At 37.5% G+C, this 14717-nt stretch overlaps 1 protein-coding gene across 1 annotated transcript in view; it reads left to right on the forward strand.

Annotated features, from left to right (window-relative positions):
• The first annotated feature begins 3648 nt into the window (after positions 1-3648).
• LOC110030258 (probable serine/threonine-protein kinase At1g54610) overlaps positions 3649-14717 on the forward strand; it is a 54409-nt gene continuing 43340 nt past the window's right edge. Inside the window, 1 exon segment of the mRNA XM_020732884.1 lies at positions 3649-4411. Within this exon segment, the coding sequence (XP_020588543.1) occupies positions 4088-4411 (324 nt within the window). The 5' untranslated portion in view covers positions 3649-4087.

The raw sequence follows: 14717 nt of genomic DNA on the forward strand, positions 1-14717 counted from the left end.
ATGAAGGGATATGACCTTTATGACGGGATATGACCTTTGACCAAATGACACATCTTTTGAATTCAAAAGAGTTGTCATTTGGAGGGAATTTTGAATTCTTTTCCAAAGGAGACAACCCAAAATAAAAGAAGAAAACTTGAAGAGGCTAAGGGGGATGAAAAAGAGAGACTTTTTGGGGTGTGGCGTGAGAGTTAGAGAGAGAGAAGAGGAGATTTTCTTCTAGGTTTGTAAGAAGAGAGGGAAGATGAGAGATTTTTTCTTCATTACATTTCTAAGAGAAAATTGGGAGTGATTGTAAAGAGGGAAAGGCTTGGAAAGAACTTCTAAAGATTTTCTTGGGAAGGATTGTGAGATAAGTTGTATTTTAATTTCTTTTGTTTTGTAAATTTATTTTTATATATGAAATTCGTGTTTTATCGTATTCTTCTAAAGAATTTTGAGTAGTCTTCTCTACCCTTCTCCCTACTTTGAAGATATGATTTTGTGAAGAATAGATTTTGTTTTCTAAGATTTTAAATGATAATAATTTGTGATGATTTAAACTCCGATCTTCATTTACTTTTCGATCTGGCCAATTGACATGTTAAAACTTGTTGAGAGACATATGTTCTTAAAAGAGATACAATTTCTACAACATAGGGAAAATCACATTTGATTTCATAGGAGAGTATGTCATCCATGGGATTTGGTGCAAATAAATAGAAAAATATACTTTGTTGGATGCAGAATTGGTGATTTTAAGGTGACAGTTTAAAACCTCCAATTTGGTTCAGCTGATTGAAAACTAGTGAGAGATTTTCAGCCCTCACGGGAGGGAGTAGTGGGAGCTCTAGAGTGGCAACCAGTATCCTTCCAGCCTAACAATGGAATTAGGAACCAAACTCTGGATTAGTCAATATACTTTACAGCACTTCGAAGAGGGTAAAGAATAAAATTGCTTCTATTTGGCACAAATATCTATTCAAATAATTTCTATTTCTTCACAAACCATATACTCATTATAAAGGAGAATGAAGCTTTCTTAAATTTGAACTTTTCATTACAATAAAAACTCTGTTTAATTTTCACAATTTTACTTTTGAAAGTTTAGTATTTAATTTAGTTTAATTTCTGTAATCTTACATCTGCTTTTTAATTAGCATTCACCTGAGTAGTCAATTTTTAATTTTTGCACTTTACTTTTTTTGTTTTTATTATAAAATAATTTCCATAATTTACTTTAGCATTTTCCAATTTTACTGTGAGATCGATATCTAGGACTCCATTAGAGCCCTTTATTGCTTGAACGATACGTATATTTGTTTTGATATTTAAGAGAGATTTGACAATTTAAAAAGAGTTCTAAAGAATAAATTATATTTATAAAAAAAATGTGTTGTTAGGATTATATTGCATATTTATTATAAATTTATCTGTATCGAGTTTTTAGCATCGTTAAGTGATGTCAATTTCATAAATATGCCTTTGTGTCACATACCCTTCGTGGAGTTTGTCGTTGCAGTATAAAAAACCACATATAGTGCTTTACCTATATTGAGCGTTATGATGGGCTTTTTTATGCTTGGCGTTCAGGGTCGGATTGTGTGTAATGACACCGATCAAATGTCGATGGTGTCGTTGTCAGTATTCTTCATTAATTTCTACCTATTAGTTGTCTATGACATCACTATCAGTTTATTTTATGTTCTTTTTACCCGTCTTCTGTCTTAGACTTTTCATGGTCTTGATTGTTTGGTTCGATTTTCATCTCGATTTGGCCTCACCCTTTACCAAGACTTAGGAGGATCTTGTTGCTCCAAAGGATAACTGCATAGACTTATTGCAAAGTTAATTTACATAGTACCCTTCGCAAAGCTTGTGTTATTAGGAAGATAACCACTTACAGAGCTTTATTTGATTCAAGTTTCGCAGGTTTTAGGATGCAAGAGTGTTGTTGGCTATTTGGTAGAGCAGACCTCTTAAGGGTCCTTGTCAGTGTTATTACTTGGATTTGAGTTCCCTAAGTGTCAATTGGACGTGACCAACATTAAAAGAATTTATGTATCATAGCACAAAAGATAATTTTTAAAATGATACTTTTTTTCATATGCTATGCTAGGTGTCAGCTACCCAGAATTGATCGAGTGCTGACCTTCTTTGAAAGTGTGTTTCGACTGTTGGTAGCCGGTCGTCCATTTTGAGGGTGTGATTTTTGTCTCTGAGCCAATGCCTCTCAAAAGACAATGTTGATATGTTTTTTCGATTCCTGGATCTATTGCTGCATGAACTCATTGGAATGCTCTTTTTGTTAGGAGTGTCTCTGTGTTGTATTTTTTGTCGTTGGTGTCGCTTTCTTTCTTATTTGTTGCATGCTCCATGCTCACTACACTTCTTAGGATATTTAATTCAAATTTGTCCTGTATGACATGCCCAAGGATCAGAGTGGTAAGGAACTATGAGGGAGGGGTGGAGAGAGATAGAGAGGTAGAGAGAAGGAGAGTGTATGCAACGACTTGTCTCTCTTGGGCAAATTGGGGTATTCCCGGGACCCATTTTATATTTTGGAAGTGGCGGTTTCAAAAGAGAAGGGGAGAGAGTTCTCCCTGAAGATGAGGTGTAGAGAGGCCCTCTCTATAGGAGAGGGCGGGAGAATGGTATAAAATTACGTGTTTTATCTCTGCTTTAAAACAGGCTGTATGTGGTATTATTGCCTTTTTGTCTGATTGTACCTTTTGCTTGACAGGTACATGGGTTGATCAACTGAGCTGGTTTTAGTCGACTTTCATTTACACACCAGCCGTCTTTTGTTTTGGAAATTCTATCACTTTTGAGTGTGGTAGCCAGTCAGCCTTAGGACAGTTGGTCGACTTGCCTGATTGTTGTTTCTTATTGATATCTGGTTGTCTTTGGGGGAGTTGTTGAAAGAGCTTCGTGTAGAAACTTGTTAGATTGTTGGGGGTGTTAGATCTTTGACTTGTCGTCTCTTGTGGAGAAATTACTGTGAATGTGTTTCTCTGTTAGCTTGGCCAGCCTTTTGGTCGTCTGAGCTTCGATCGGTTGACAACTCTTCAGTCAGCCGGCCATCGGTCGACTGGAGGTCTTCAGGCGGTCAAATTCATGAGGACTTATAGTTTTTCGTCAGAAGGGATTCTCGTCATTTATTTTTTGATCTGGACTGTTAAATTGTCTCGAGATTCATGCACATCATTTTTGGGTGCACATTTATATTAAATATAAATATATAATCATTTTAAAATTATTATTATCATATTAAGATCAATATATTTTGATTTTTTTTTTTAAATAATTTAATCTGTGCCGGACTGTGCTACGACAAAAATGACTCGCTGGCAAGATGCCTTTAAGCACAAGATTAAGGGGCCTGAATCAAATATGATCTAGGTAGAACTATTCGGAGCTCAGCTTTATTGTAGACTTGGTCCATGTGAATTTCCATTACACAATAACGGTCAATTATAAGACAACATCTAATTCTCTTATTATTGATTTAATCATGACTTTTCAGTAGACCTTAGAAAATAAAAGAAGACACCGATGACTAATCGCCGTAAAATTAACATCTGTACCTAAAAAATAATTTGGAAATTCATTTAAAAATAATATATATACTTGACCCGTCCTAAAGTCATAATTTGGCTGGCTCAATCTCAACTGGCACATCATCACTTCTCCAAAATATAAAGAAGTTAAAAAATAGGTACTTCCCACTGCAGTCGTAGGAGTGAAGATCGCATGGAGAATCCGCGAAGACTCGCGGGAGACGTGTCGGCAATTCCAAACCCAAAGGAGAAATCGTCCCCGCGAGTGGCTTTCACTGCACTGACCTAGCACTAGTAACTCCAGATCCGGCATATATCCCCGAAGAGCAGATCGACAAAGTCGATCAAATACTAGAACCTAGACCCCCCTCTCTTGGTCACTGGATCTCGCCATCCCGAAGTCGCTTGAGCTTTATTTTTCGCCGGTTTCTTCTCCTCGGCGTCCGCGTCCCTATGGATGCCGAGGAAGAGGAGGCTACAATTCGGTTCTCTTTGGAAATCTAGCTCATTTACATCTGCTGCCACTCTCTTGATTTTTACTGTAAGTTATGGGCTGCATCTGCGGCAAGCCCTCTGCGATCGAGGACGACAGTGAAACCGCGAGGTCGCGGCCAGCTTTGACGCCTCTGGTTGTTTCGGCGCCGGCGATTGCGACTGAGAAGGATAGTGTTAGAGTGAATAGTCGCGATGCGGAGAGGAGAGGGGAAAGAGAGGGTGGTTCTATGCGTCAGCAGGCCATTGGCAACATTCCGAGGGCTATGGAAGGGGAGCAGGTCGCCGCAGGATGGCCAGCATGGCTTGTGGCCGTTGCAGGAGAGTCGCTACGTGGTTGGGTCCCGCGCCGGGCTGATTCGTTTGAGAAGCTTGACAAAGTAAGCCACTAGCTTTCCTAGTATAAAATATCAGCGGAAATTTCTTTGCGTCATTTTCTTGATCAATTCGTATTTTGAGATGGTTAGTTGCTTTTAGTTTGAAGATGTGGCATTGTTTTGTCCTTTTTTGAATTATCTCTAATAGTTCGTGTAATGCTGAAGCTTATGTGGAAGCGACATTTTATTTGAAGGTTCCGAAGGATAGAGCTTGATAACGAAGTACATTGGGCCTGATTCTGTAGGTTGTGCTGGAAATTGGGGTTTACTGATTTTTTTTTCTTCAGCCTAAATGATGGTGCATTTTGCAATGGAAGGAATTTTTGGTGGATGTAAATTGGTGTTGCATGGTTTTTGTTCAAAGGATAGGAGCGTGCTTTTATGCAGTTATTTTGTTTTTTTTTTTTTGTTTGTGAGAACTTTAAAAGGGCTTCTCAAATTATGCACTCCACAGATAAGTATCAATTACACTACATTACTTTCTCATTCTCTCTATTCTACCTTTTCATCTCTTCTGCTTCTCTTCGCCCTAAAGGACTCCTCTTATAGCTGCGCGCCACGTGGGACGTACGCCAGCTACAGTGATAATGGCGGGGGGAAAGAGGATGGATTTGTGGTGTGCATTGCCTGCTCTGGTTCGTTCGTGGTGATTCTCTGTGGGAACCGGCTTTCTGTGCCTCCGTTTACTCCCTCTCGAGCTGATGAATCCTGTTGGAGAGTTAGCTTGGTTGAAAGGGTTTGATGTCTGGAGGTGGAGATGGATTTGGTGAGGATGTCCGCTATCTTGTTGACAGACATGATGTGATGAAGTATGGTCTCTGAGGTTTTGATGTGGTCCCTTATAAAGTGATAATCCATTTCGATATGTTTCGTTCTGGCGTGAAAGATGGGGTTGTGTGCGAAAGCTTTTGCAGAGGTTCTATTGCAGTATATTGGTGTTGGCGAAAGTTTGGCATGTGCTAGTTCTTGAAGTAGGCAGGGTAACTTGAGAATGTCTGTTGTGACGGAGGCTAAGGATCTATATTCTGCTTCGGTGGATAATCTGGCTATGGTGGGTTGCTTTTTTGTTGACTAGGAGATGAGACTTGAGCCTAAGAAAATGAATAATCTGGTGACGTATAGTTTTTCATCAGGATTTGTGGCCCAGTTGGCATGTGCATAGGCATTAAGTGTTAGGTCTCCTGAGGTAATTGGTAGTTCGTGGTTGTGGGTGCCATTGAGGTAGTTTAATAGGCGTTTGAGTAGTTGGTGGTGTTGAATGATGCATGTGTTGATTGTGGAAGTTTACAACGTAGGTAATGTCGAGTTTGGTGACTGTTAGGTATTGTAAGCAGCTGATGGTTTGTTTAAATTTTTGTGGTTAAGAATGCGGTTTGATGTTAGTGATTGTGTGTGGATGCAGGTATTGGGGTGACGATGGGCTTGGAGTTGTCTATGCTCGTGGTCTGAAGTTTGTCTAAGAGGTATTTGGTTTGGTTTAGGAAGTATCCTGTGGGTATATTATGGACTTGGAGTCCTAAGAATTGGGAAATGGGGCCTAGTTTTTTTATTTGGAGCTGAGTGCTCAGTTGTGAAGTAGGGATGTAATGTGGGTGGGTGAGTGGTTTGTGATTAGTATGTTGTCAACATAAAGTAGAAGGAATATTTGTATGTATTGCTTGGTGTATATGAGTTGTGAGTGATCGGTTGTGCTGATGGTGCAGTGCTGCTGGCTATAGAGGTAGTTGCAAAAGGTGGGATACCATTGCCCGAGAGCCTATTTCAATTCATAAATTGCTTTGTACAGTTTTCATACATATTCTGGGTGATGTTGGTCTTTGAATCCTGGTGGTTGGTGCATGAACACCGCGCCTTCAATCCTGTCATTTGAAAAACATTGGACACATCTAGTTGTTGAACTTCCCACTTGTGAGTGGCATCTAGAGCTAAAAGCATGCGGATGGCTGGGAATTTGGCCACTAGACTGAAGGTCTGGTTGTAGTCAATGCCCGATTTCTGTGCGCAGCCTTGACTTACTTGGCTTGCCTTGTATCTTGCAACCGTCTTATATGAATATTTTTTATTTTGGTTTTGTAAGTCCATTTTTAACCCACATTGGCGTGGTTGGTGGGTGGTGGTACTAGGGACTAAGTGCTATGTTGTTGAAGGGCGAGAAATTCTGTAGACATGGCTTGAGACAGGTGAGGGAGCTTGGAGGCTTAGGAATAAGAGCTTGGGGTCAACTGGGTTTATGGTATGATTGAGGTTTAGGATTTGTCGTGGTTGGAGTCACCTTGTTTTTGTTCTTGTGGTCATTGGGTGGTGTGGTGGTGGCGGTTTGTCTGAAGGGTGTTCGGTTGGTTGTTGTGTTTGGATTGGGGAAGTAGATTGTTGGGTGTTTTGTGGATGGGTGGTTGGTTTGTCTGATTTGGAGGTTGTGGGTTGGCTAGACAAGGTTTTTGTTGGTATGAGGAAGGAGTGTGGTGGTGCGGTAGTGGGTTGTGTGTATATGGTGTTGGTTGGTTTATTTGTTGGAAAGGGAATGAGTTTTCGATGAAGGTTTCATGTCGAGAAATGATAATTTTATTTGTTGTAGGGTTCCGACACTTGTATCCTTTATGGTGGGGCTTGTAGCCAATGAATGTGCACAAGGGGGCTTGGTGTTGAGTTTAGTACTCATTTTAGGTTCCTGCCAGGGAAAACATGCGTAGCCAAACGTCGGAGCTGTTCGTAGGTTGGTTTTTGTTTTGGTATGAGGAAGGAACGTGGTGGTGTGGTAGTGGGTTGTGTGTATGGTGTTGGTTGGTTTATTTTTTGGAAAGGGAATGAGTTTTCAATGAAGGTTACATGTCGAGAAATGATAGTTTTGTTTGTTGTAGGGTCCCGATGCTTGTATTCTTTATGGTGGGGGTTGTAGCCAATGAATGTACCCAGGGGGGCTTTGGTGTTGAGTTTGGTAGTCATTTTAGGTTCCTGCCAGGGAAAACATGCGCAACCATATGTGCGGAGGTGAGTATAACTGGTTTTTGTTTTGTAGTAGTTCACAGGAAGATTTGTTGTGGGTTGTTTTGGAGGGTGGAATGTTAATAAGGTGAATGATAGTTAAAATTATTTTCGTCCAGAAGGCTTGAGGGAGGTAAGCTGTGTTGAGTAGTGTACGGGCTGTCTCTATGATGTGCTTGTGCTTGCGTTCAACCAGACCGTTCTGTTGAGGTGTTTATGGGCAAGGGAATTGGTATTGTATTCCATTGGTTTATAGATAGTGTTGCAGTTGGCGAGAGCCGTATTCACCTCCACCATCACTGCAGATAATTTTAACTTTTTTGTTAAAGTGATTGATTAGATATTGATGATGATATATGAAATGAGTTGTGGTTTCTGATTCACTGTGCATTGGAAATATCCAGCAGAAGCGATACTACGCTTCAGTAAAAGAAAAATAATATTTGTATCTATTGATTGAATTTAGGGGAAAATGTCCCATACATCGGTGTGACTAAAATCTAAAACATTATGGAAAGTATTGGTAGTAGGAAAAGCTAGTCTATGAATTTTGTTCAGATGGCAGGCGGAACATGGTGGCTGGGAGTTGGAGATGCGTAGTTGCGGTGACACTTTGGAGATTAAGGAGAATGTTTTGATGTTTGACATAAAAAAATTGAGTGGTGCAGGCATGCTGATCTCCTTTATCTTGTTGAGAGATATTGATGAGTTCTGGCTTGCTCTAATCGTGGATGAGCTCGGGGATTCCATGGATCAATTTTTGTTAAGTGAAGACTCTGATACCATGAATAAATTAAACGGGCTCGTCGAATTATGCACTACCTCCACAGATAAGTATCAATTACACTACATTACTTTCTCATTCTTTCTCTTCTGCTTCTCTCTGCCCTAGAGGGCTTCTCTTATAGCTGTGCCTCGCATGGGACGGACGCGAGCTACAGTGATATTGGCATGAACTCTTGGCGTGAAGGGGAAGAAAATGGATCTTTGGTGTGCGTTCTTTGCTCTGGTTTGTTCGTGGTGATTCTCTATGGGGACCGGCTTGGTGTGCCTTCATTTAAGAATTACATCCTTTGTTTTTCTTATAGCAGTTTTACTTGTGTGTGCTTAGAAAATCTCTAGTTCCCATTTGCTCCATCTGCATGACTTCTTGATCAAGGAACACACTTATGGAGCAACTTGTACTTTCATGATACCTCAATTGATTTATGTTGAGTCAAACTGTTTTTTTCTTATTAAAAAGCAATGTTAAATTTTTATTTAGGTTGAGAACTAGTCAATTGAGTAAATAAGGAAATTTATATATCATTATTGTGTGTTGTCAAAATCACATTGCAGTTGCTCTTTTGGTAATGCATTTTTAATTGCAATGCTAATTATGATTATTTGTTAGCATGCTGCATTAACTTTGGCAAGCTTTGGTATCTGGAGCAGCTTTCGAGAAGCCAAAATTAGATGTTAGTTGGGGAGTAGATTTAAGGCATGTATACAGCATATAAATGAATTGAGCCTAGGCTATTTTGATAAAATTTTGAAGTATAAATTTCCACTTTTTATAAATAAAAGAATCACTTGAATAGTTGAAACAAGGAACCGGGAGATTTATGGAGAAAATTAAATAGAGAACCTTTTGAGTTGTTTTTGTGTTTCATTTGTTAATAGAATTTTACAATATAATAATTTTATCTCATTGCTCCTTTAATATCAAAGCAGTGAACTCATGATTAATACTCTAAAATTTACTTTGGTAGAAGGAAATTGATTTCAGGGAAAACATTACATTGCTAGAATGGAAAGAAATTTGAAGGAAAAAAATATTTGTAGGGAATTTTGATTGATGATTATGGTGTGGTAGCTAGCAGCTTTAATGAAGTTTCGTTATGTGGATATTGAATACTCATTCTGTCATATTTCAGTTCCTAGAAAAGTTTTTGCTTCTGGAAGGTCACCAAAGGCTAAAAGTTGGCCACTAGCAGGAGGTCATTTCATTAGAAACTGAGAAAAAGAAGGAAACAAGCCATACAAAAGCCAACTAGAAGGAGGCAGCCAACCATCCAAAAAGGATCATATTGGCAGAAACCAATTAGGCAAAGGAGGTTGGTTAGGCATAAATCATTTTGTTAAAGACGTTCTAAGGTGATTGGCTGAACAAATATCGAACAATCTATATGAGTCGACTATGTGAGGAGACCAAAAACTGTAGAAACTGATTTGAGAGATATGAAGGAAAACATAGAACATAAATACACAAACTAATTAAACACAGAAAATGCTGAGAACAGCAAGATTTAACGTGGAAAAATCCGAGAATGCGAAAAATCATGGAGCCACACTACATCAAGAAATTCATTATGAAAAGAGGAGAATTGTACATATTACAACACACTCAAGACTCTCTACTTCATGGAAAACAACATGAATACGTTTCTTTTCAAAATAAAAAAACTCTCATTCCTTCTCTCTAGCACAAGAGAAATCACGAAATTCATCCATGTACTCGCTTCTTCGAACTTCCGCTCGAAGACTTAAATCCCCAAACTATATCCAAATCTGTTGCTGGAGCCGTGGTGCCATCCCCGAGCATTGCGGTTCCAGATGCTCGTGTGCAGGGACCGATTCGGGCGCAGTTGCGCCCCTTTTGGGCGATGGCTTCCCACACCCAAAAACTTTTTAATTGGTGCCTAGGTGCCCCATTGGTGCTAGGGCTCCCGTATTCAAGTGCAAGGTTTCCTTGAAGTAGGGTTTCAGAGCACTAGGGCACCCCAATTAGTCTTCGCACATTACAATCTCTCATTTGGAGATCGATTGCATTCAATTCCTCTATACCAGTTTGTACGCTTCAAAGTAATGAACTGTAGTGTGACTGAGCCTAGGTCTCAACCTTTCTGAGCTCTAACTGAAGTCAATTATAGCTTTACTTTATCTATTGTAACAACCTTCGTCAATATATCTGCAGGATACAGAGCCGTGTGTATCTTCTCCAAATGTAACTGACTAACTTCTATGAGTGAACAAATGAAGTGATATCTTAGGCAATTGTATATAGTTCTGGCATGAAATGGGGCGTTCTTATTAAGGGAATTTGATGTACAGACAAAGCTTACTGTTGAAGGTTTAATTGTTCCTATTAGCGTATTGGCGCTACAATTATTACCACATGCTTAGGACCTATTTCAAATTGGTGTGGCAGGCGCCCCATGGTTGTCTTGTTATCATTACTTTATTTTATTAGTGGCTTGGTGATGCTGGGGTCTTCAAATGTTTACATCTTACTCCTTGCGAGGCTCATATATGCTTTGGAGTTGGCTTGGTTGTTACCCTTTTTCTTGTGCATATTTCTTAAACATTCTCACCTGAGATAAGAGGGCAGTTAAATACCCTTCCACAATTCTTTGGCTCAGAGGGAATGTTTATGTCATTTTGTATGGCGTTTGTAATGTGTCTTATGGAGAATCCTAACTAGAGAGTGTTGTGTGGATTTCTCTCTATTCCATCCCTAATATATTTGGCATTAACAATAGTCTTCCTGCCCGAGTCTCCAAGGTGGTTTGTTAGCAAAGGGAGGATGTTAGATGCAAAATAGGTTCTACAATGGCTTCGTGAAAGGGAAGATGTATCAGGGGAGCTAGCTCTTCTTTTGGAAGGTCTAGGTGTTTGAGTGGATATTTCGGTTGAGGAGTGCATTATTGGTCCTTCTAATCAAGACACTGATACGCTTCTTCTGATCTCCTTTGCTTCCGTAGACTTTTTCTTGCAGCTGGCTCTCTTCTGGTGCTTTTTTCTGTAGCAGGTCTTCCTCTAGAGCTATTTTCTGCAACAGGCTCTCCGGAGCTTTTTTTCTACAGCAGACCCTCCGAAGTTTTTTCCTGCAGGAGGCTCTTCTCTGGAGCTTTTGTCTTACTGCAGGCCCTTCTCCGGAGCTTTTTCTGCAACAGACACTCCTCTGGAGCCTCTTCCTGCAGCAAGACCTCCTTCGAAGCGTTTTCTTGCTACAAGGCCCTTTCTTGGGCCATACTTTGCAAATTTTCTTTCTTTTTTCTGCAAGTCATACCCTGTACTTTTCCTTGTAGGTGCTCTTTCTTGTTGTTTACATGCCGGCCATGCCTTACAGCTTTTCTGTAGGTTGTCTACATTTCTGCAAACTTCCATGCAGCATTACCTGCAGTAGCCTTCCACCTACCTATAGACACTGCAGAAACTATCGTCAAAGACAATCGCAGTGAAGTAGAAGTCAGCTTTTATTTTAAGTTGTCAACTTCTTTGCAAACTCCTCTACAACATTAATTGTTTGCCTACTCACAGACACTGAAAAAACGACAGTAAAAAATATTCCTAATGCTCTTGGGGTTGATTATCAAGTGCAGGACGTAGGCTTCAAGTTCTACTTCATAAAAAATCTTCCCGGTCTATTGTTTGATATTTTCAAATACAAGTTGAACATGGTTGTCAATCATGTTTTAACTTGAAGGGGAGTGCTAGAAGTTATATTAGAAAATAATTTATTCATGGTAGAAATTTATTTCTTTTGATGTGATTTATTTCCTTTCCTATTTTAGACTTACCTATTTTATGTCGTTTTCTTTATCTTAACTAATTTTATGAATTGATTCATTAGAAATATAGGTTTTATATCTTTACTTTCATGTTATTTTTTTTCTTGTCTTTCTTATTATATAATTTATGTAAGAGTATTTATATCTCATTTTTATATCAATAATAAAAATATTTCGCTGAAATTTGAAAATCAACAATAATCATACGTTTTGGAAAAATAAAAGCTTAAATAATAGGTATGGTCTAGTATTCTAAAGAATGATGTGTCTCAAACCTTAGATAACAGTGTTATTACATGTACGAATATTCAAAGCTCTTTCAACAATAGCTCTATGTTAATTCTTAGAGGTTACGATGCTTTTGTAATCTTTGTGGGTAAAAGAAAAAAAGAGAGAAAATTGTCATGCCTATAATTTGTTATGACATGCAACTAATCCTAGATGTTTTTAAGTTATGTATATTTGCTACCATCTTTGGTTTATGCTTAACATATAGAGCCATCGTTTTTTATTTAATTTAAGTAATTAACACTGTCATTGCCGGTTCCAAGCCCGGATATGAAAAGTGGAGGGCGTTAGGTAGTCGACAGCCAAACAGCCAACTTAAAACTTGTCGAAAAAAATCATGACATGAATCCTTTTGATCATTGTGTAAGTGCTAGGGCGTCCTTTAAAAGCGACTTTTAAAAGCGACGTGCTATTTAGCCTGAATACAGTGAAAAGTGTGCAAAGACCGCTACCCGGCGCCCGAGTGTAGTGTTAAATAAGCAAGGATTCTCACATTACGGACGAATGCGGGTAATAAAGTTAGTCCATGAAACTAATGAAACTAATATTAGAATATGATCTTGGAATATATGTACTCTCAATGATAAATTAATAAAATTAGTTGATATTATGATTCATAGGAAAATTAATATCTTAAGTATTCAAGAAACTAAATGGGTTGGAGAAAAATCTAAGGGGATTGATAATTTAGGTTTTAAACTTTGGTATTCTGGTAAGAGTCGCACTGGAAATGGTGTAGGTGTAATTATAGATAAGAGTTTGAAAGATCATGTTGTAAAAATTAATAGAGCTGGAGATAGAATTATAGCCCTTAAGATTATCATTGATAATAAAATTTTTAATATTATAAGTGCTTATGCTCCTCAAGTAGGTTTAGATAAAGGGTCTAAAGATAAATTTTGGAATGAATTAGAAGATTTAATACAAATGATACCTCTTGAAGAAAGAATTTTTATTGAAGGAAATTTAAATGGACATATCGGTAAAGTGGTAGAAGACTTCAGAAATATTCATGGTGGCTACAGTTTTGAAGTAACTAATGAAGAAAGTAGAACTATTTTAGATTTTGCTTTACCGTATATTTTGTTATTACTAATACTTTATTCAAGAAAAGAGATGAGCATCTTATTACTTATAAGAGTGGATCTAATAAAACACAAATTGATTATTTTCTTATGAGAAGAAGAGATCGTCGAAATTATAAAGATTGCATTGCAAAGTTATTCAAAGTGAGAATTTAAGAACCCAACATCGTTTATTAGTTCTAGATTTTAAGATGTAGAGCTGTAAAATAAAGAATACTAGGACTCATCATCGTGGAATTAGATGAGGGAACCCAAAAGACACCAATAAAATTATTTTTATGAGTAAAATTCAAGATTTCAAATTTTGGGATGTTCATGAAGAAGCAAATGATGTGTGGGATAAAGTTACAAACACTATTAAACAAGTAGCAAATGATGCACTTGGAGAATCAAAAGGAAAAGTTTTTATGAATAAAAATAGTTGGTGGTGGAATAATAATGCGCAAGAAAAGATAAAATATAAGAAGATATGTTATAAAAACTGGTTTAAATATAGAAGCTTAGAGAACTGGAAAAAATATCAAACGGTCCGCAGAGAGTCTAAAATAATAATCTGTGGCGTTAAAAATTTTGCTTTTAATAATTTTTATAATTGAATAGATACTAAGGAGGGTGAAAAATATATGTATAAACTAGCCAAACAAAGAGAAAAGAAAAGTAAAAAATTTAACTCAAGTAAAGTATATTAAAAATGAAAATAAAAAATTATTTTTCTTAGAAAAAGATATTTAACATATGTGGGTGAGCTATTTTGATAAACTTTTTAATGATGTTTTTTAAAATATGATAAACCTTAGTGATCTTAATATCATGAATAATAATAAAATGTTTTATTTTTATTGTTGCATTAGTAAATGAGAAATTGAGGAGGCATTAAAGAAAACCAAGGGTGGAAAGTCTGTAGGACCTGATGATATCCCAATTGAAGTATGAAAATATATAGAAGATTTGGGAGTTTCTTGGCTTAATAAATTCTTTAATATTATTTTAAAAACTAAAATGATGCCTCAGGAGTGGGGGAAGAGTATTTTGGTCCCATTTTTAAGAATAAAGAGGAAGCATAAGAGTGTGCAAATTATAGAGGAATTAAGTTGATGTGTCATACTTTAAAGTTATGAAAGAGGGTAATTGAACATAGGTAAAGACGCATTATAAAGATTTCTCTTAATCAATTTGGATTTATGCCGGGCAAGTTTACTATGGAATCTATACATTTATTGAGAGGTTTGATGGAGAATTTTAGAGATAATAAGGAGAATCTACATTTGATTTTTATTGATTTAGAAAAAGCTTACGATAAGGTTCCAAGAGATATCCTTTGGAGAGTTCTCGAGAAGAAATGTGTTGATATGACTTATATTCAAGTCATTAAAGATATGTATACTAGAGCTGTTACTTGTG

Source organism: Phalaenopsis equestris, unplaced genomic scaffold (assembly GCF_001263595.1).
Source record: "Phalaenopsis equestris unplaced genomic scaffold, ASM126359v1 Scaffold000690, whole genome shotgun sequence".
NCBI lineage: Eukaryota > Viridiplantae > Streptophyta > Magnoliopsida > Asparagales > Orchidaceae > Phalaenopsis > Phalaenopsis equestris.